Raw genomic sequence first — 22670 nt, 5'->3', positions numbered from 1 at the left:
TGTCTTTCGCACATACAAGGAATGATCAGCCTCATTGGTCAGAAATCCTGCATCCTTCAAGAACTTTCTTATTCTCTCAGTCCAAGCTCTTGGTGCTTGTTTTAGCCCATAGAATACTCTCTTTAACCTACATACATAGTGTGGTACATCCAACTGCACATACCCTGTTGGCTGCTCCATATATACTTCCTCATACAAGTCTCCCTTCAAGAAAGCATTCTTGACATCCATTTGCTGTAATTCCAATCCTTTTGATGCAGTCAAAGCTATCACAACTCTGCCATCTTGGCAATTGGGCTGAATGCCTCCTCATAATCAATGCCATATGTTTGCACATATTATATGGCAACAAGGGTGTCCTTATACCTCCTCATTGTCCATTAGCATGAGGCTGCATCCTATATACCCATTTACACCCAATGGGTTTCTTTCCCTCTGGCAGTGGCACTAGATCCCAAGTACCATGCCAGTCTCTATTAGTACACTTTGTAGCTCCATGGAAAATCCTTGTTTATATAAGGTTTTGTTTTTTTCAATTTAGGAATATGTGGCCTTATTAAAGGGTTTTTGATTCTCTTTAATATCATAAGAGAATGCATATCTTTAGTCGAGTTTGTATGGAAGCTTTTTCCTTCTTACTTTCGTGGGAACGCATATAGAAAACTCATGTGTATGGTTGTGGGACTTTAATGCTAAAAGTTTGAAATAAATACAATTAATATCAAATTCTTTGGAGTATGAAAGCTCAAAAGTTGATGATGCTCAATCCTAGCATCTTGAGATGAATGTAAATTTTTTAGTGGTGCTATTTGTAGCTCCATTGAACGTATTATTTGACCATGATTTTGTATGCTCCAATCTAGGAACATGTAGACTTACTGGGGTTTTTGGATGCATCCATCTCTTCATCCATCATTGATTCCCATTCAAAGTGACCACGAGCATAGAGGCTCAGCACTGCATTACTTTTGCCATGCATGCATAATGAAAGAGAAACCTCTACACTTGATACTTCACCCTGCTTGATAAATGCAGACTTTGCTCATTTGTATGCCTCATTTTCTGCACACTGGGATTTCTTACTTTGGGTATGCCAAACTCATCATCTAAGGACTGTGCACCACTCAAATCATCATTGCAAAAGCTGTGACCAACACTTTTTTCAAGAGTCATATGTGACTCATCAATCTTTACTTCCCCTCTGTAGTTATTGAATTTTTTGATTTATGTACACTTTCTTTCAACAAATCAATGCCCTTCATTAGCGCTCTCAGCCTCCTTGATCAAGGGCTCACTTTCATAACACTAATAGAGGACTCTCCTGGTCCACTTAAACTGCACGACTCTTGCTGTACATTGGTGCCAACAACATCCCTTTCAGCCTTCGTTCAGCAGCTCCATTAGGTAGTGCATGCCAACGTTCCATCTTTTTGCATTCAACATCTGTGCTCACTTTAAACTTTCATGTCACAGGGTTGTAACAACAAATACTCTTTTTGCCCAGTCGAGCATCCTAATAGAATGAAATTTTCAGACTTTGGCTCAAGCTTTGTTCTCATCTCATCCTGAATATGCACATACGCAACACAACCAAAAACTCTAAAGTGTGAACATCCTAGTGTAGTTCTTTTTCGGTGTCACATCATGTATTGTTGCAATGGGGGTCTTGTTCATAATATATACAGCCATATGAATTGCCTTAGCCAATAATAGTTGGGCATATTTCTCTTAGTCAACATGGCTCTGGCAACCTCAGAAGTATGTTTATTCTTCCCTTTAGCAACCCCATTCTATTATGGGGTGTATATACATGTGGATTGCTTTTTGATGCCATGCTCCTTCAAGTATTTGTCAAACTCATATGAGAAGTATTCACCCCCTCCATTTGGTTTTTATCCTTTGCCACATTCATTTCCAACCATGGCTTTAAAAGCTTTGAAATGATTTCAAAACTTGAGATTTTTGCTTCATAAGCTATACCCAAATCCTTATTGAGTAATCATCAATAAAGGTCACATAAAACTTGCTCCCACTTAATGACCACGTATCCTGTGGGATTTCATACATTTGAATGTATTAAATTGAACTTATATGTCTTTCCTACAGCATGGTTGTAAGACACGTTAAGACACGACACGTTAGACACGCTTCAGACACGAGTGTCTAAAGTGTCTTAAAGATAAGACACGTAAGACACGCCATTGTGATTATATTTGAATAATATATGTATAAGTATACAAATGTACAACTTGCTAGCATAGCTCGTTGCTAGATTCTAGAAGTACAATAAGCTACACTTAAACAATGCAAGAAGGCACTTGTACAATGCAGTTAAGAGTCAAGACTCGTCACTCAAGACTTAAAACTTAAAGTTAAGACTTGCGACTCAAGAGCTCGCAAGTATTGAGTACTTAAAGGTTTAAATGGACAATTGAATCTTGTCACATGTGATATGAATGAAATCTGCATCTCGATACATATAATTGAAAGGAAACTTTCGACTTTCAAGACTCAAATCTCTGAAGATTCATCCTAATCCGAATCTACGAGGTCACTACCACTGCTAGATCCAAAGTCACCATCGATGATAGCATGGCTAAGTCAAACTCAATGTTGTTGTTACTCCCCACCCACCAAAAAAAAAAAAAAACAAGAGTGTCTAAAGGTGTCTTAAGGTAAGACACGTGTCTTAAGTGTCTTAAGTGTCTTACGATAAGACACGAGTGTCTTAACAACCATGTCCTACAGAAAGGGTTTCTTGGTTTGTTTCCGAAATTGACATACTTCATACACCTTGTCCATGTCTTTAACTTTGAACTTGGGCAAACTTGCAACTATTCCTCTAGACTGCATTAACTTCAGCCGCCGCTGCACATTCACATGGCCAATCCACTTTTGCCATATCTCTATGTGTGTAACATTTCCGTGTCCTTTTGTAAACATTGTAGCTTCCACACTCGGCATGCCCACATTCAAGGTGAACATCCTGCCATCTTTGCATCCTCTTGCAATATCTTTGTTGCAAACCAAGTTCTTAGCATCATCTAGGTACTTCTTTTTGCCCATTTGCTTGTTCAAAGGAATATTGCCAACATGCTCAATTGTATGGCATGTATCGTCACTTGTCTCAACAAAGCCAAACCTCTCAAGCTGTTGCATATTAGCAAACCACTCTTCCTAACAGCTCATGTGGTTTGATGCACCTAAGTCCATTTACCATACATCTTTAATCTTTTCCTTATGCGAAATGGCGTTCAACATATGCAGCATTACAAACATATTTTCACCTCTCCCTTCATTTTTCCTAGTAGATGATGCATAATGACCTTGCTGCAATCTACCATTCTTCTTCTTATTATGCAAGGAGGTCTTCAAACTATGCCATACATATAAGGCTTCCACAAGTGTACTTATGATTATGGGACTAATTGTAGGAACGATAATGGAGATGTATTGAGAACACAAGTGAACTCCAACTGAAATGTTCAACCAAATGAAGTACAAGTACTTGGTATAAATAGTTCAAGTACTAACACACAAAAGAGACTAAGTCCTAGTCTATCCTACACCACCATATCATCGTATATCTCTACAAATTCCCCCTCAATGATATGGCTGAAGTACTCTGGAATGATCTCAGAAGTACCTGAAGTACCTAAAGTACCATGGTTGCACAAATTCATCGACATATGGATATAGCAACCTATGGGAGCACAGAGAAAAACAATATCATTTTACCAAACCCCCTTGACATTGTTTGAATGTCTCTGATCCCCAAGCCATGTCGATGACATGTGAAGAGAGGCGCTGACAGGATTTTCGTGAAGATATCTGTCACATTGTCCTTAGTGGAACATGTTAGAATTAGTATTATATTCTAGCAGTGACCAATGTAATGTAATAAGTAGGTTAGGGGCACTTTTTCCTTTTTAGAGATTTTTCTTCCTAACCCCAGTTAGTTCACTAACTAGGGTTAGTGAAGGATAAGGTTTTGTCACTTAGACAAAACCTTTCCTTGCTTTTGTATTACTCACTTCATCTATTGCAACTTACGTTTAGCACTCTGTCTCTCCTACTCTCTCTTTTTTTAACATTTGGTATCAGAGTAGAGTCTTCTTCCCGGACCTGCTCCCTGCTCAACAGCTCGTGCTTCAATTGCTCCATTGCCCGCAAGCTCGACCTCCAGCTCCCACTCCTGCACGTCCGTATACTCCGTACGACTGTATGGATTTTCGTCTGTACAACTGTTGTGCATCGCCCGTACATTCCGTACACATGTTGTACATTGCCCGTACCTTTCGTACACATGCTGTGCATCAGCCGCCTTATGTTTGTGCCTGCTCGTCTGTACATGCGCAATCTTCCGTCAGTACATTGTACGACGTCCGTACTTTGGCCCTGCATTCAAGTCGCCAGTCTGTACCTGCCATCCGTACAGTACATGCGATATCCATACAATAGCCGCACATTCGTGCCGCCAGCACGGATCCCTTATTGCATTCCGTCGTACAACAATACGACTGACCCGTAGTCAGTTCGGTCGTACTGTTCCGTATATTTGTTGTCAGCGCACCGTATAGGTATTCATACACAGTACAGATTCCATACACACTCCTGCATTCTGTACATTTCTAGGAGTCCGTACTTATTTCTAGGAGTCCGTACTTCTTTCGGTGCATTTGCAGGTCTTCTGAGCAGGTAGTCTTTGTCAGGCATTTTTGCCCAGAGCCATTGTTTGGTTATAAAATTTGGGGCATTTTGCATTGCAAAGGGCATTGGTTTTTTGCAAGTATGTCTGTTTGCAGAGAAATTGGGACTTTTGAATCATTTGCAGACACATTGCAAGTTTGGGGCTTTTGTCCATTTTTTGGCACACATTGCAAGCAAATTGCAAAGATTGGCCAAGAAATTGGGGATTTTGCAGGAGATTTACTATTTGGGTGAAATTTGGCTCAATTTCAGCTCAAAATTTAGGGCTTTTAGTTTTGCACTGCAATTTCTTGCATCTTTGGGGCTTTCAGGCAATTTGCCCTCTTTTGGATGCAATTTCCCTGAAGAAATTGGGGCTTTTGGCATTCGGATACAATTTGGCAGTGTAAAAGCATTTTGGGAGTTTTGCAGATAGTTTTGGAGAACATTTGTAGGATAGTTGAAGTGCACTCTGAGCCTTTGACAGGCTGTTAACAGTATTTGTCACTGTGGGCAGATTTTTCTTTGCAGATTTTACTTGTGCATTTTATATCCTAGCAAGGAATTGCACTTGATCAGTTTGATGTTTTTTTTTTTTTGAGATTATTTGGTGAAAACGGCTCAGAACAACTCCAATGAGGTGTTCGGGGTTCTCACATAGGAGGATAAGTTGGATGGCACCAACTACTCCTTGTGGAGTTTCATGGTTCGCAATATCTTTATTGGTAGACATCTTTGGGATTATGTCAATGGAGATGAAGCAAGACCAGATACAACGACTACACCTGTCACTCCTACAGTTGGAGGCAGGGGTAGAGGTACAAATGCAGCACAAGTAGTTGGAGCAGCCGCTCCAGGAGCTCCCATAGCAGAGCAGAAAAGATGGGACTCTAGAGATGCACAAGCTCTTTCAGTAATTTCTCTTTCTGTGAAGAGGTTCATTATACCTCATATTCGGTCATGCAAGACATCTATGGCGGCTTGGGAGATACTAGAGAGTATGTTTGCAGCAAGAAATGATGCCAGGGTTTCCTTTCTGAAGCGAGAACTTTCCCATACACATATGGAGGAGGAAGATTCCATGAATTCTCACCTCACAAAGCTTCAAGACCTTAAGAAACAATTGCTGAAGTTGAATCAGCTTATGCAGGTACTTTTCTTGATGAGGAGGAGCTTGAGACATTTGAAGAAGCAAAGGATAATGTGCATTGGATGAATGCCATGCACGATGAATTGTAGTCCATTCATAAAAATCAGACTAGGGATGTCGTGGATTTGCCACCAGGCAAGAATGCCATAGGTACACGTTGGGTTTTTAAAGTCAAAGGAAAGCCAGATGGGTCCATTGATCGGTACAAGGCAAGGCTGGTTGCAAAAGGATATGCTCAGAAAAAGGGCATAGATTATGAGGAGACTTTTGCTCCTACATCCAGGATGACCACCATCAGGTCAGTTATAGCAATGGCTGCAAATTTTGAATGAAATGTTCATAAGTTGGACATTAAAACAGCTTTCCTTAATGGAGACTTGTTGGAAAAGGTTTATGTCAAACAACCTCCGGGCTTTGAAATTTCAAGAAATGCACATCAGGTATGCAAGCTGAATAAGGCTTTGTATGGGCTGAAACAAGCCCCACGTGCATGGTATGTAAAAATTGATGCCTTTCTAACCAACAAGGGTCTGCACAATAGTCCAACTGAGAGCACCCTCTATATCAAGAAGGATGGGGGGGATATTTTGGTCATCATTCTTTATGTAGATGACATGCTGCTCATCGGATCAAATGAAGAAGTAATTGCAGATTTCAAAGTCTTATTGGGCACTCTCGGTCCGCCGGCAGGTGGTAGAGCCCTGCTCTCTGCAGGATGTACCACTTACTCCCTTCAGAGCTTCTCATGTTTCAGTGGACACCTCTTGGGAGATTTTGGCTAGCATTTCCTCTTGGTACATTTGGAGAGCCAGATGTACTGAGGCCTTGGATGGCACCCAGATACACCCATCACAGGTGTTCATGGGTATTTGGACTGACACGATTCACACTTTGATAGCCATATGGGCTAGCATGCAGGGCTCTTCACGGGCAGCCTCTTCTAGAAGGACTATATTTCTTCGAGTTTGGAGGGGTTCTCCCTTTTTCTCAGAGGTTTCTACCGGATTGAGATGGCACTATCAGCCTCAATCCTTTCTTTTTGGCTCTTGAGCTTTTCGTGCATTGCATGATGTATCCCGTATGGAGCTTGCTCTAACGGTTTTTCTTCCTTTTTTTGCAAAAAAATAAAAAATAAAAATGAAAGCTACATTTGATATGTTAGACTTGGGCTTGTTACATTTCTATTTGGGGATCCAGTTTATTCCAAATAGATCCAGTTTATTCAAGAGAAACGTGGCATTGTTATGTCTCAGTCCAAGTATGTTCAAAAGCTCTTGGACAGATTCAACATGCATGATTGCAAGCCTATGTCCACTCCCGTGGAGTCGGGGCTGAAACTTACAATGCATGATGCAGGTGAATCAATTGATGTCACACTCTATAGCCAGGCTTTTGGATGCCTCATTTATCTCTGCAATACATGACCTGATATTCAGTTTTCAGTTTCTCAGGTGAGCATGTATATGCACAGCCCAAAGATTAGCTTTCACAGCGATAGTTGAATGTGTTTGGCTGCGTCATTTGTTTGCTGATCTTCATCTTTCATTGGGTCCTTCTCCAATTCTCACTGATAGTCAGAGTGCTATAGCAGTGGCAAAGAATCCTGTGTTTCATGCTCGTATGAAGCACATTGAGGTTCACTATCACTATGTTAGAGAGAAGTTGCATGCAGGAGAGATTAGTATGATCTATGTGTCAACACATGACAATGTTGCAGACATCTTCACCAAAGCACTTTCACACGAAAAGTTTGAGGCATTTCGCAGTGCCCTAAACGTATCTCCTTTTGGTGATTGATCATTTCCTTGTACATGACATTGGCACTGCAGGGGGGTGTTAGAATTATTATTATATTCTAGCAGTGACCAATAAGTAGGTCAGGGGCACTTTTCCCTCTTTAGAGGTTTTTCTCCCTAATCCCAATTAGTTCACTAACTAGGGTTAGTGAAGGATAAGGTTTTGTCACTTAGACAAAACCTTTCCCTGCTTTTGTATTACTCACTTCATCTATTGCAACTTACTTTCAACACTTTGTCTCTCCTACTCTCTCTTTGTTTAACAGAACAATATGTAAGATCAATGAAGCCATCCTGAATACAATCCCGCACATAATGATAGTGATTTTCAATGTATTTCATGTGAGCATGAAAGACATGATTGTTGCCAATGGCAATGCAACTCTGGTTGTCACAAAAGATCGGAGATGCCTCACCATCGTGAGCATGATGCAAATCATGCAATAGCTTCCTCAACCACATACATTCCATAGTGGCTACGTTTGCCGCTTTATATTCAGCTTCACTGGAGCCTGGAGGAGAGAGAGAGGTGGCTTTGCTTCTTACTGAGCCATGATATGCACGCGTAGCTCAATGAGAAGCAATAACCTGAAGTGGACTTGCGGTCATCAATGTCCCTTGACCAATCTGAGTCTGAAAAACCACTCATTAAAATTTCACTATCTGGAGCATAATGCAGCCCATAAGAGAGTGTACCATGTACATATCTGGGAACCCTTTTTGTTGCATTCCAATGCGTGACTGTGGGACAATGCATGAACTAACAGAGTAACCTTGTGGCATAGGCAATGTCTGGTCTAGTGGAACATAAGTAGATAAGGCTACCCACCAGCTGCTTGTAGAGTGTGCCATCAAACTTTTCAGCCTCATCATGCTTACTCAGCTTGATTCCCTTTTCCAATGGAGTGCACAAGTTTACGATGCTCCATTTTAAATTTCTGCAAGAGGCCTTTGGAATACTTTGTTTGTGACATGCTGATACCCCCTTGGGTCTGCAAAAACTCAATGCCAAGACAATAGTGATGTAATCCCAGATCTGTCATGTCAAATGTCTGACATAAGACGGACTTCACTGCTGCATTTTCTGCAAATTACTGCCAGTGAGTATAATGCCATCCACATAGAACACAAGAATGACCAAATCTGAGTTTTCTTGCAGAATATAGAGGTTGGGCTCCGTATGTATATTCACAAAGCCCTGGGACAGCAGAAACTGATGTATCTTGTGATTCCATGCACGAGGTGCTTGCTTGAGCCCATATAATGCCTTTTTCAGCTTGCATAACTTGTGCTCTTGTCCCTCCAACACAAAACCTTGGGGCTGCTGCACATAGACCTCCTCTATGAGCCCCTGCTGCAGTGCAAAACAAATCTAGACCGGTCTTGAAAGAGGTGAGTGCCTATGGTGTCGCATCCAAGAAAACCACCGTGTCATCTGCCAGCTCACTATCCAACAACTCCTCCTGCCTCAACGGCAGCCTCAGCCCAATAATATGAGCTTGAGCTCTAATATAGATGCTCATAGCTTCAGCCACAAATAAAAAGAGAAAGGGGGCTAATGGGCATCCCTGCCAAACTGATATGTTAATCTGAAACCTGTCTCCCCTGACTCCACTAATAAGAACCTAGTTGTGGGCTGATCTGTAAAGAGCGGACACCCCTTTGATCCATGCATCTGAAAATCCAAAGCGAACAAGGGTTCCCTCTAGAAAGCCCCAATCTACCTTGTCATATGCTTTTTCAAAGTCCAGGAGTAGAATGGCTAGCCTATGACTATTGTGCATGGCCCAATTAGAAGCCTCCCAGAATGAGAAGATGTTATCAAAGATGCTTCTACCATGCACAAAGCTTGTCTGCGTATCATGTATAAGATCTGGAAGGAAGGGCTGCAAACGTAGGCTACTTGCTTTCGCCAAATAGTGCCCAACAGAGTGATAGGTCTCCACTGAGACACTTAATTCCTGCAACCCCCTTTTGGGATAATATGAATGAGACTCTCTGTAAGTGAGTCCGGCATCTCACCTGAGTCCCAAGAGCCCTGCAGGGCGCGGTAATCTGATGCCCGATCTGGTCCCAAAAAGCCAGAAAAAAGAAGGGGTAAGTCCATCTAAGCCTGGACACCTGCCCTTGTGAAGGGCAAAAAGAGCAATCATCGACGGGAGGAAGAGGTCGGATATAAAATCCTACCCAACCTGGTAGCTATACCCACAAATATGCATTTAGTGCTCTTAGCATCAAGCTTGGATTGATTCCAAGCCGGTACCAAAGCATATGCAACTGACCCAAATACCTAGAAATGATTCACCTTGGGCTTGTAGCCATAAAATGCCTCAAGGCATCTTGTCAACCAATGCTTGTGCAGGGCATTGATTCTGAATATATGTGGCTGTAACTATTGCCTCACTCCAAAATGCTCTTGATATTTTCTTAAATCTCAGCATACACGGTGTCATCTCCATGAGAGTCTTGTTCTCACTTCAGATTTGCATTTCATGAGAAAAATCCACATGAACCTGGAATAGTCATCAATGAATGTAACAAAGTACCAATACCCTCTATGGGTAGTTACATTCATTGGTCCACAAACATCACTATGGACAATCTGCAAAACCTTGTGTGCTCTTACTGAACCTGGGTCATCCTTTTTGAAAGGTAGGCGATGTAACTTTTCAAGTGCACGCCCTTCACACACCTCTTGAGCGGGCTGCTGTAATTTTGGCAAACCTTCAACTATATTATGATTATGCAAGTATGCCAAAGCTCTGTGATGCGCATGATCAAACCTGGCATGCGATAAATCACCAGGAGTAGCATACACAATAACCAAAGCATGCTGATTGTAGGGTTGATCCTGCATTGATCATCTTGAAATTCCACGAGCGTGAGCTGATCATGGGCCATGGATGGAACTGAAATAAGATTTTTCCTCAAGTCAAGAACATACCAGACATCTTTCTTTCCTGAATCTAGAAGGATGAGAACATCTCCCACTCCTGTGATGTCCTAAGATGCATTAGCACAAGTAACTTGCCTGCTATAAACAGGTTTGATTTCTTCAAACCACTCTTTTGTGTGAGTCATGTGCTTCGATGCACCACTATCTAGATACCAAGTATCTATGGCAGCACATGTAGAATCACCAGATGAAGCATGTGAAGCATCAAATGCAACTGAATCCCCCCTAACACCAAATCTGTATTAAAATGCAGTAAATACAAAATCCTTTCCCTCTTGTGCAAAATTTGCATGAGATGGTGAAGCATTAGCATTCTCAGCTGGTGCAACATAATTACTGCTTGTGCATTGCCTCTTTTTCTCATTGGCAATCCGTTTCTGGTTGGTTATGATATCAGAAATGGATCACTTAATTCCTTTTTGGTCTTTAATCATGTCTCACAGAATTCTGGTTGTCAATCTATTGGTTGGAGTTGAGTTGTTATGCATCCATATATGTGTATGCTGTATGATAGTTAACTTCATAAATCTAAGAACTGAGTGATCTCTTAACAGGCACCAAGCACACAAAGAAAAAGATCTGTAACAAGTATGGTAGCGTGACAGATGATGTGGCAAAGTATAGTGAGCTCCGTCAAAGTACTTGCAACGACATCCAGAAAATGTTGAATTTACCAACCAAAGGGAGTACCTCACCCTCCCCGAAGTACTTCTTGATGGGAAGGCCTGAATCAGTTTGTAGCCTTCCTTCCTTAGGGCACACGTCAATGGGAGTAATTCCTGATGCACACAGAAATTATGAGGATGTTGCAAATCCACTCATTGATGGTACTTATACTCCCTTCCCCAGTTGTCCAGGAACTTATCAAGCAGAAAATGGTCGGCAGTGCCCTGAATCGCTAAGTATGTGCTTTCAACTGAGATGCCAAGGAGATTCTGTAACCAGAATATTCAGCTCTGCTTTAGAAAAGCTGGCCCTGCATGGAGTGAAAATCAGTGAGTCTTCAGGATCAGGGTATGCTGCAGAATTTTCACCTCTTCAGAATAATGGCCAAACTTCGTCCACCCAAATAGGGGTAGCCAAATACACAGGGGATAATGAAATAGACCTGATTTCAAGTGAATTTCAAAATGCGCAAATTCAATCCGAAGTTGTGCCTTTCATGGAAAGAGATGATATGGAAAACAGGATAGGCGATGCACGTCTGGAAAGCGTTAATACTCATACTGAAGTAAGGTGTACATCAGGTCTGAATGATAAGCAAGAAACTGACTGTGAGAAGAGTTCCACTTATGAGCTAGAAAAACGAATGCAACCTGATGAGACATTGGCGAATTCTTCTGGGTTGGAGGATTTTGAAGAATCTGGATCAGAATCTAATGACTATCCGCAGTCTGATGATGATGGCCTACAACATCTATGGCAGGACATGGCATTTTCCCTTGCCTGTATGGATGTAAGCTGGAGCTTGTACTGAATCCATTATGTGTTCGGTTGTAACGGTTTTGAAAATGTGACTAGGCCGTTATTCTATAATTGTGGTCACAATTTATTTCTAATTTAAGGCCATGGGATGAACGTTTTAGTTTGTTTGTATTTAATGTAGGGATAGGACTGTCAATGGCAAGAATGTTCCATTGAATATCAAAACCTGTGGAATATTTCTGCATGTTTGCCTTGACATTTGAAGGTGATAATGAAAAATGGGTTAGAGGATAGATTCTGGAATATATTACGACTCTGACAGGAGCTTTGTGCCTGGACTGATGGAAAGAATCAGGCTTGCTTTGATTATTGATGCCTTTTGTTTTTTTTTTCTTCAATGTTAATAATGACCTAGAGGCTAGCTTTGGCATGATAGCCCTAATGTAGATCCCACAGGGGTGCAAAGAACTGTGGATCTAGACAAAAACCTATCTTCTAGCTTCTAGCCTAAGATTAAGGTTGATGTTGATATGTTCAAAATTGTCAACAGGGCAAAGTAATTCCATGGATTTTGTGGTAGGACTACTAGGAACCTCTTGTGGGCGTGATGCAAGTGGGGTGATTGTGCGTTGACTCACCATGTATCACGGTTTATGCCTACAAGGGGAAACATTTCCTCCTTTCGTCTTACCCACTTGTTTGTGGAAACGTTGTTTAGCATACATGGCTTACCAATTAAAATTGTTAGTAGTAGAGAAGCTAAGTCTACTCGCCTCATCTCAATAGTTACAGCTCCCCGTCGTGCTCTACCTCTCCCCACCCTTGCTGCCCTTCTTCCCTTCATCCTCAACCCTGACCTGCATAGTTGATTCTATACACAGCTGCTGCCAAAAGCTGTACAGATTTTGTCACTTTGTACAGCCAGATTTGGTGTCCTTCAGTCCGTACAGCAGGCCGTACACCTTGCCGTACAGATATGTACATCTGCTGCCTGCTCGATGGGAATGCTTCGCCAGAGATTGCGCTTCATATTCTGTACTGTTTTCCAGCTCCTTGTTGCGCCTGCAAGCTGCACACTTCAACTTCCTTAGCCTCTTTTCTGAGGCTCTAATCTTTGCAGCTTCAATTCATGGTTCCCAAACTTCCTCACCTTGCTCTAGGCAGATCCTCTCAGCCTCTTCCCCCATCATTTCAGCCATTCCCTCTCCGCAACTCAGCCTCTCCATCTCCCTCCTCAGCTCTCTCCTAAACCCTCCCCCTTCAAGCCCCTCCCACTCATTCAGCCTCTCCCCCTCATCCTCCTCTCAGCCTCATCCCTACCCCTAGATCACATTTAGGACTCCCTATCTCTTGCTCTCCCTTCCCTCTCCTAACGACGGACAGATTTTCCAATGGTTTCAATGGGCCTTTCACCATTGATTGGCGAATGACAACCCACCTAGTCAATCCTTGACTGCTTCCAACAGCCGCGAGAATGTGTATCTTTTCAAAAGAGGAGTTGTTATTGTTGGTATATGTGCAATGCCCACCTTTCATATGTAACCACCAATGTTCCATAGTGCCCTTTTGTAAGGCCCCCATTATTAGGAGAAGCCATGGTGTGAGCACTTGACATTGGTAGGATCCTAGTTTTGACACTAGATGAGGTCTCATGGTGACCGTTTGATGGTTAGGAGATGGTAGAAGGAACAACGTACTCCTCGGGGGTTCAGGGGCAGCGCCCTTGATGGGGGTGTGGGGGCAACACTCCCAGGGGTGGGGTTCAGGGCTTGTCGGTAGGCCTCGGTCCACGACGGTATGCCCTCCAATGCATGCGCGCGAGCATTCGCGCGTGAATTTGCTTACGCACACGTGATCGATGGTCGGTTGTCAATGGTCTTTGGCCAGTGGCGAAATTCAAGCAAACATGTGCCACCGTCCTCACACTTAGTCACACAATGTGCTAAGTCAATATGCATGTGCCACCGCCAGCCCACCAATGTGGTGGAATCGGTCTACTACGAAGGGGTATATAAGAAGGCCACTTCTCAAGCCTCAACATCGAATGCCAATACCCATACCTCAAGTCCTTCTCCATCCAGAGTCTGTCTAGATCGCCATCAACAAAGCTCTACTGGAGAGTGCATGGGTGGACAACACCATGAGTTGTATCTGATACGAAATTTTTATTATGCTCTGTCGTGTCTATTCTTTGGCTATTGTACTATCGTTGTTGTCAAACGATCTCTCTGTTGCATCGTATTTCTATAGTTATAGCTACAAAAAGGTGTGGAGCTTGAGACTTCCATGACCCTCTTCGCACGCATCCATGGGTCCTATCCTTCCAGATCACAAGCTAGAGATTGGAAGCTTGCGGCCTTACCTTTGGACCTCGCCTTGTGCCTCAATGACATTCAACTTTTGGGACGAGGATTCTTTCAAGTGGCTTTTGACACTCCTGGACTTGCGAGCGCTGTGCTCATTGTCAGCCCCTTATCGCTTGGTTCTAGGAACATTTTCCTAAAGGATAAGCAAATGATGTCTCTTTTCATCAGATTTTCAGATCTGCTCGAGGTGTACCATCGGCTCCTTGCTATGATCGGACCTTCATTTGAGTGGTTAGTGAGGTTCCCCCCTCCCTAGTTTGCCTTCTTCAGCCAGCAGACGTGATCAGATTAGATGGGGTACCTAGAGTTCGGGTCATTGCCTCTGACCCTAACATTTATGATGATCACATCATGCTCCAGTGCCTAGATGGCTCTCTTTTTTTGGCTGAGTCGAGATTGTGGGCAGGAAGGATCAATGTCAGATATGCAACATCTTCGGGCATTTTGCTAGAGATTGCCCAAAGACATAAGGAAGCTTTTGGTGTGTTCCTACTGCCCCTGGCTTGGTCTCGGTTATGCCTTCCTTTTTTGGTTTAGTATGCCTTTCACACTCAGCCACAGTCACTCTTGTACTCTTGGTCAAACACAAGAACTCAAATGCCTATTTCTTACACGCATTCATAAATTTTATGTTGATGATTGGGCATTGGATAGAGGTGGCTTCATTTGCATTTCTTTCAGGGCTTCCACCTCATATCATTTTCCTATGGTTTTGATGGTTTCCGAGCCTCGCTTGATAGGGCGCTCTGCTAGTATCAAGATTTTGAATGCCTTTCATGCAGGGGAGGATTTCACAGAGGTAGCTTTGTAGATTTGGGTTTTCATATGCAGGGGGATTTCCATCATTCGATCGCTAGCACTAAGAGACGTGAGATTCTCAAATAGAAGGTTGGTCTCTGTCAGCGGTTGACAACCCTTCAAGGGAAGGAGCGGAAATAGCCTATAGATGCTTGGATACAGGAGCACCTTATTGCACCAAGGGCTCATCAGCAGATACTATTAGATTGGAGAGCAGAGTATGTCTTTCATACATGAGAGTCTTCTTGGATTCAGATGGGAGGTAAAGTCAATAAGCACTTCTTCTCTACTTTGGGTCCGAGACATAGTAGAGAGATTGTTTCATAGCTGATTGACTCAGACGGGGTTTTGTAGTTAGATTTGGATGCTGTCATGCGTATAGCTATTGATTCTAATGCTTCCTTACTTTCAGGAGATTCTGACATAGTGGATAGAGATGATGCTAGACATGCTACATTGTAGTGTATTCCCGTGTTGGTTAAACCAGATATGCAAGTCTCACTTGATGCACCCTTTACCTATATGGATTTCAAGACTGCACTTTTTGCCCTTCATAAGGGCAAGTGCTTGGGTTCAGATGGACTCTCACCCTCTCCTTTTTCGATTTTTGGGATATGGATTTATGCGAGGGTCTCATTCATCTTATTCCCAATGGAGGGTTGCAGAAATTTTGTGTCACAATGGAGGGCAATCACTCTTTTGGGCACATGCTACAAAATTCTGGCCAAAGCAACCAGCTTGCGTTTGCAGCTTTTTTTCTAGATCGTATTCATGATATGCAAACAGGCTTTGTGCATGGTAGAATCATTTTTGACAATGTCTTTTCATTTTGCGAGGCTTTGGATCACAGGCCATACAGAGCAGGTTGAGGCTGGCCGTTCTACTCTTGGATTTTGAGAAAGCATATGACAAGGTAAATTGGGATTAGAAGGCACCCTTCTTCGTTTTGGATTTTTAGATGCATGGATTAGAGGGCTTTCCTCCTTGTACAGATCATCCCACAACCACGCGCTTATAAGGGGAGTAAGGGGAGAGAGATTTCAGATCTGTAGATTAGACCATCAGGTATGCTCTCTAGCTTCCTTTGTTTTTTGGTTTGTGGTTGAAGCTATGAGTAGCCTGTTCATCCTATGTAGATTCTTTTGGGGAGATATTGGCGAGCATTTTGTGTGGCATATCTGGAGAGCCAGATGCATAGAGGCCTTGGATCGGTCTCAAGTCCATCCTTCTTACACCTTGGCCCTTATCTAACAGATACTATACACGCACTGATGGCCACCCAGGTGAGCATGCAAGGGATTTAACGGCAGCCTCTACTAGGAGGGCTAATTTCCTTAGGGAATGGAGGGGTCTCCCCCTTTTTCTTCAAGCCTGCATCAAGGTTGGGGTGGCATTTTCAGCCTTAGCCTTTGTTTCTATCTTGTTTTCTCGGAGCAGCTATTTGTTATTCTTCTTTCAGGTGTTCATTTTCATGCTTGCTTGATGTATTCCCGTCTTGAGCTTGCTCTCACGAGTTTCTTTCATGCTTTAAAGAAGTCCTTTTCTTGAAAAAAAAAGGCTTACTGGCCAATTGTGAAGAGCTGTGTTCATGAAAATGATGAAAATCATGTTATCACGGATGATTCGTGGTAAGCCATCCGTTCCTCACCAGACCATTCAGGCGGGTTCCTCACCAGACCATTCAGGCGGAGTTTGGGTCACACTTTTTACAGCTAGATGCTGCATTTCAGGTCATCATGTATTTGTATAGAGCCACGGAGTATGGGGATTACACCTTTGGGCATAGCAGGCTACCATCTAGCTTTGTGCTCTTCAGTGGCACTTGCAGCAAGTGGGACCAGAGGTGTTGGTATGCACGCACAAAGAGATGGTTTGAGCGACTGGGGCTCCACATGGATAGACTACCTCCCTTCCAATACAACATGGTTGCTCCGTTTTCTCCCCTCCTATCACATGAGGTCAACCAGGTTATCCGTGAGGATCTATTACAGCTACACACATTTCGGAGCTGGTTGCTCCCAGTGAAGCTTAGGTTCTACGGAGATCACTTCTTACATATCACAATGGAGGGTTTCATTGACCCACCATGATACATGCAGATTTACCTATCCCACTCACTGAGGATCTCTCTTGGGCAGTTCTGGGTCTCTTCACACAGACTTCGTATCGAGAGCGGCAGAGCAGAGCGACTACCCAGGGAGAGGCGCATATGCACATTGTGTGACATGTAGGAGGTTGAGACAGAGGAGCACCTCATCTTCTGGTGTCCTATTTACTATGAGATCCAAGGGCGTTTCTATTGCCTCTCCATAGATAGCCATGGGATTTTGGCCTAAATCCTCTTCTACCTAGACCAACGGTGTTTGGTAGGTTTCATTCATGAGGTACTCAGACACTGCGAGAGGATACTTTGAGCACGGAGATAGGAGTAGACTTTTTTCTTGGCTGATCCCTCTCAGAGCTCTATCACGGAGTTCTTTCAGCCAGATCACATGGACTGCCACGAGATGAGGCCTCGACATGACCGTGATCTGGAGCCTATGGCCCGACAGCTCAGACAGAGGGTTGACACACAGATCACACTTGGGGACACCTCGTCATTGTTTAGAGTCCGAGCCCGACCGACGGGGGTCACAGTAGCCCTGGTTAGACGTAGAGCTATAACCAGGAGATGTGCCAGGATTGAACCTTTGAGCGGCCGACAACACTCCATCACCAATTTCATGCCCCCATTGCCTCATCCACCTTGATGTCCTTCTGCTGCTGCTGATGATGATGTTGATGATGATGCTGAGATTGATATATAGTCCCACCATTGACATGACTATAATGTATTAGGACTTAGTACGACCATTCTGCATTTTTGCATTTTGCATCGGTGTGGATGCTCGTTTAGTAGCTCCACTACCACAGCTCATTTGTACCAGATTTTTCACAGTCTCATAGACCCATAGGTCTTCCGAAGACTTTAATAGACTTTCTTTCTTTCTTTCTACTTAAGTTCACCCAAATAAGCGTTTGGTGCTATTGCTGACACCATCAGACGTGTGGATATTCTTTGTTTTAGGCTCTCATGTATTTCTTTTTTGCTTGCATTAGGGGCCAAATTTGCAAGTTTCAAACCGATATTTTCTAAGAAAAAGTGCCATAGATGTTTCTTGTTCTCTGAATTAAAGTTTGAGTTTACTGGGCATTTTTGGAGAGCTGTGTTTGCGAAATTGGACATTGAGCTCCGCACAAGTTCATGAGATAAGGCATGTTTGCTGGTGTTGATAACACCAAAGCTTGTGGTTATTCTTTGTTTTAGGTTTTCTGGTTTATTCCTTCTTACTGCTGATCCTGAGACACACGATAGAGAGGATGCTAGACAGGCTATTTGGCAGAGCATCCCTGTGTTGGTGAATCCGGGTATGCATGTTCTACTCGACGCACCTTTCACCAACACAGAGTTCAGGACTGCACTTTCAGCCCTTCACAAGGGCAAGTGCCCAGGTTCAGATGGCCTTACCCCGTCTTTTTCCATTGCATTTTGGGATATGATTGGAGACTATATTACTTCAGCCCTGCAAGCCATTTGGGACTCTGGCGAGATACCTGGGTCGCTTACAGAGGGTCTCATCCACCTTATCCCAAAAGGAGGTAGCAGAAATTTAGTGTCTCAGTGGAGGCCTATCACACTTCTGGGGACTTGTTACAAGATTCTGACCAAGGCTATCAGCCTCCAATTGCAGCCACTTCTCCCTGATCTCATTCATGACACTCAGACGGGATTTGTGCATGGCAGAAGCATTTTTGATAACATTTTTTCTTTCTGGGAAGCTTCAGAGTGAGCCATGCAGAGTGGCCAGAATCTTGCCATTCTACTTTTGGACTTTGAAAAAGCTTATGACAGAGTAGATTGGGGTTTTTTGGAGGGCACCCTTCTACGCTTTGGCTTTACTGATGCTTGGATCAGAGGTGTTTCCTCTTTGTACAGATCAACCCACAGCCAGGTACTTATTGGTGGGGTAAGGGGTGAGAGATTTCAGATTTCGAGATCAGTCCGTCAGGGATGCCCCCTTGCTCCTTTCCTTTTTTTGTTCGTGGCCGAAGCTATGAGTATCTATGTTAGATCTGAAGCTGACATCTTTGGGCTGAGACTTTCCATCAAAAGGGAAGAGGAGCTACTTGACAGTGAGTTGGCTGATGACATAGCAGTTTACTTGGATGCCACTCCACAGACGCTCACTTCTTTCAGGACAGCATTGGATTTATTTTGCTTGGCGGCAGGGGCGCAGATAAATTGGCATAAATCCAATGGCTTTTGGATCAGTGATGAGGACACTCCAGTTTGGGGGCTTGACATAGGATTCACTTGGGTTCAGAGGGGTGTGCCTATCAGGGATTTGGGCTGCCAGGTCGGCTTGGATATTTCTACCACGCAGCAGTTTGCTCCCGTTTTGGAGAGCATCAGAAGGAAGCTTCTTTTTTGGAGCTCAGCTAAGCTGGATCTTGCCTCTAGAGTTGTGGTGGTCAACCAGGTCCTCTTGGCCACAGCCTGGTTTGTTTGTTCATGTTGGTGCCGTTCTAGGGATTGCATCATTCAGCTCAGAAGACCGATCAGAAACTTTCTCTAGAGTGGGCTTGATGGCACAGCAGATGCCTTAGCCAGGGTGGCTTGGGAGACCCTCATCCTCCCTACACAGGAAGGGGGTCTCAATATTATTGATCTAGATTTACAGTGCAGAGCTTTACTTTGCAAGATGGTGGTGCGGGGACTTATGCCAGGGCAGGAACCGTGGAAGGACTTTCTTATCAGCAGCATACAGAGGTGCACACCTTCTTCAGGAGGAGACTGGATGAGCAGTGTTAGATGGATCTTCACCACAGCACACCTCAGGTCACCTTCGTCCCCTCTCATGGTTGCCATTCTGAAAGCTTGGGCCAGTTTTAGAAGCACTCTTCGGAGGATTCCTCCTTCCTCTCGGGAAGAGATTGATAGGCAACCCATCATGTGGAATGACAGTATTTTAGATGATCATGGCAGACCACTGGGTGTCTCACTCTACATGCAGTGGTCTAGGTGGGAGAGGGGACCTGCTTCTTCTATGGGGTCTTGGAAAGCTTTCCGCAGGCTTCCAGAGGAGACCAAATCAAGGTTGACAGGACATCTCAGAGGGAGTGCAGGGAGGATCTTGCAGATTGAGGCAGCCCTTCCAGAGGTTTGGGTAGACACAGAGGATATGCCACTCACTTCCTCCACTTGGGCAGGTACTTTTTCGAGAGGCGGGGTTCCACTTCAGGTTTTGGCCTTCTGAGATGCACAGGAGGATGCTTTGGTTTTTAGTGTCCAGGATGGTGGCAGATTGCTCAGGTCCATAGAGGACATCTTGCTTGAGTCTGCTTTTCAGCCTATCAGGGTTGTAGGTCTTTTGATGCAGGGATCAGATTTAGAGTGGTTCCTAGACCCAGACCCCCGGCTACTCTCCACCGGGTCTTGGAGGCTCTGGCTCTATGGGGCAGTTCCCATCAGGTATTTGCAGTGGGACCCCGGAGAGTGGGAGTGGATTGATGCAGGGCATCGAGAGAAGAGCATCCCCTTCTTTCGTTACACGGTCAGTAATGCCAGGACATTTCAGCTCAGTAGTAGAGGTTGGAGACCCTCTAGAGTTCCTCATTGGGAGACTTTTGGTATTACTGCGGATCAGCAGAGGTGCTTCTGGAGGAGGCTCTGGAAATCCCACAGGAATAGAAAGATCACTATCTTCTTTTGGCTTTCTATCCATGGAGGGATTGCAGTGAACCTTTGGAGGTCCAGGTTCGGAGCCGACCCTACATGCCCTCGATGCCTTTCTGCTTCGGAGTCTATTCAGCATTGCTTATGGGATTGCAGACAGGCGAGGATGATTTGGATGGGGGTAGCTAGGATTTTCAGTCACTTTGCCCATTCCCCACTTTTTATGACATGGGGCTCGGTGGCTTGGCTTTCTCTTACAGGACCTCAGGTTTTCTATGAGGGAGTTGACTCCTCTCGGGCCATTTCGGTTCGACGTCATCGGATTGAGTCCTGTTCGTTGGATGTGGTACCACACCTTCCTTTCACAGCTGTACATGCCTCTGTGGATACTTCTTGGGAGATTCTAGCGAGCATAGCATCCTGGCATATTTGGAGAACCAGATGCATAGAGGCTTTGGAGGGTACTCAGGTTCATCCCTCGCATACATTGGCTAGTATCTGGACAGACATCGTACATACTTTGATGGCCGTATGGACGGGTATGCAGGGGGACTCCCGTGCAGCCTCAGCTAGGAGGGCTTCTTTCTTCAAGGAATGGAAGGATTCTCCTTTCTTCTGTGAAACTACTACAGGGTTGAGGTGGCACTTTCAGCCTCAGCCTTGGTTGTTTTCCACCTCACTCTGAGGGGGTTTTTATTTATCCTCATGATTTCATGATGTATTTCGCTTTGAGCTTGCTCTCGCGGGTTTTTTTTCTTACTTAATAGAAGTCTTTTTCTTGGGAAAAAAAAAAAAGAATATCAATTGGACCCCACACCTGGATCAAGCTAATTACAAACTAGCTGCCTGCGGGGGCATTGATGAGGGATGCCACCAAGGCCCTTGAATACTCCAGCTAATGATCCTCATGAGTGGGAAGTAGGTTGGAAAACCTTACGCAACCTAGTGGCAAAAACACCCCCCTCTTGTGTAGAAGACCTTGTGGAGTAGTAGAGAGGAGGAAAATCCATAAGGGAAAGAACCCCCACGCCTGTGGAAGAAGTTGCTTTGTCGATAAGAAAACCAAGAACAGGGTCTCCTAAGATAGAGGGCATGGAGTCTACCTCTCTAGAATCAGCCATAGCAGAAAAAGAGTTCCTTTGAACCAAACATAGTGCTGGAGTTCGTAATATCCTTGCCTACAAAAGAGCTGAGAAGGATCAATGAAGGCATCGAAAGGGCTGGCAGGAAAGGGGACTACTTGGATAGGAGGCAATTGGCTGAAAGAGGATTTGAAAGATCATCATCACTCGCCTCTGTCAAAGCCGAGTCAGCAGTATCACTAGACGTGACTTAAATTTGGTTGGGAGGATCACTGGGTGCGACTAGAATTGGGATATCCCTGGCCTCGCCTAGAGCAGGGTTTAGGGCAAGAGAAGGGGCCTCGCAATGTGGAAGTGATCATTGAGTGCCAACTCTAATCACAGCCCAATGCGGGGGAGTAGGTGCGGGAAGCGTAGCGTGTGTTGGACGTGCAAGAAGTGTCGAACAAACACTTAGACGAGGATGAGGCTAGGTGCAGAGGTGCAGGTCTCTAAACAAAGCTCCTGCGAGCTTCCCCTCCCCCTCCGTACCTCTACCTCCCCCTAGCCCCTCCTTGCCTCGCCCTCTCCCGCCCCTACCCCTCCGCCCTCACCTCCCCTCACCCGCCGCTGCTACCGCGTCCCCCCTTGCCACCCCCGCCTCACCCCCGCCTCACCCCTGCTCTCCGTCCTCACCCCTCCCTCGCACCTCC

At 44.3% G+C, this 22670-nt stretch overlaps 1 protein-coding gene across 1 annotated transcript in view; it reads left to right on the top strand.

The window, feature by feature from the left end:
* Positions 1 to 22670, top strand: part of LOC147890613 (protein CHROMATIN REMODELING 35-like) — a 128693-nt gene that overhangs the window by 43228 nt on the left and 62795 nt on the right. Inside the window, exon 3 of the mRNA XM_087391069.1 lies at positions 11146 to 12047. Coding sequence (XP_087247195.1) covers positions 11146 to 12047 — 902 coding nt within the window. The remainder of the gene's footprint in view (positions 1 to 11145; positions 12048 to 22670) is intronic.

The sequence above is a fragment of the Dipteris shenzhenensis genome, chromosome 19, assembly GCF_047967505.1.
Source record: "Dipteris shenzhenensis isolate YYH24624 ecotype China chromosome 19, Dip_SZ_1.0, whole genome shotgun sequence".
Lineage (NCBI taxonomy): Eukaryota > Viridiplantae > Streptophyta > Polypodiopsida > Gleicheniales > Dipteridaceae > Dipteris > Dipteris shenzhenensis.
This window is presented reverse-complemented; position numbering and strand designations above follow the sequence as displayed.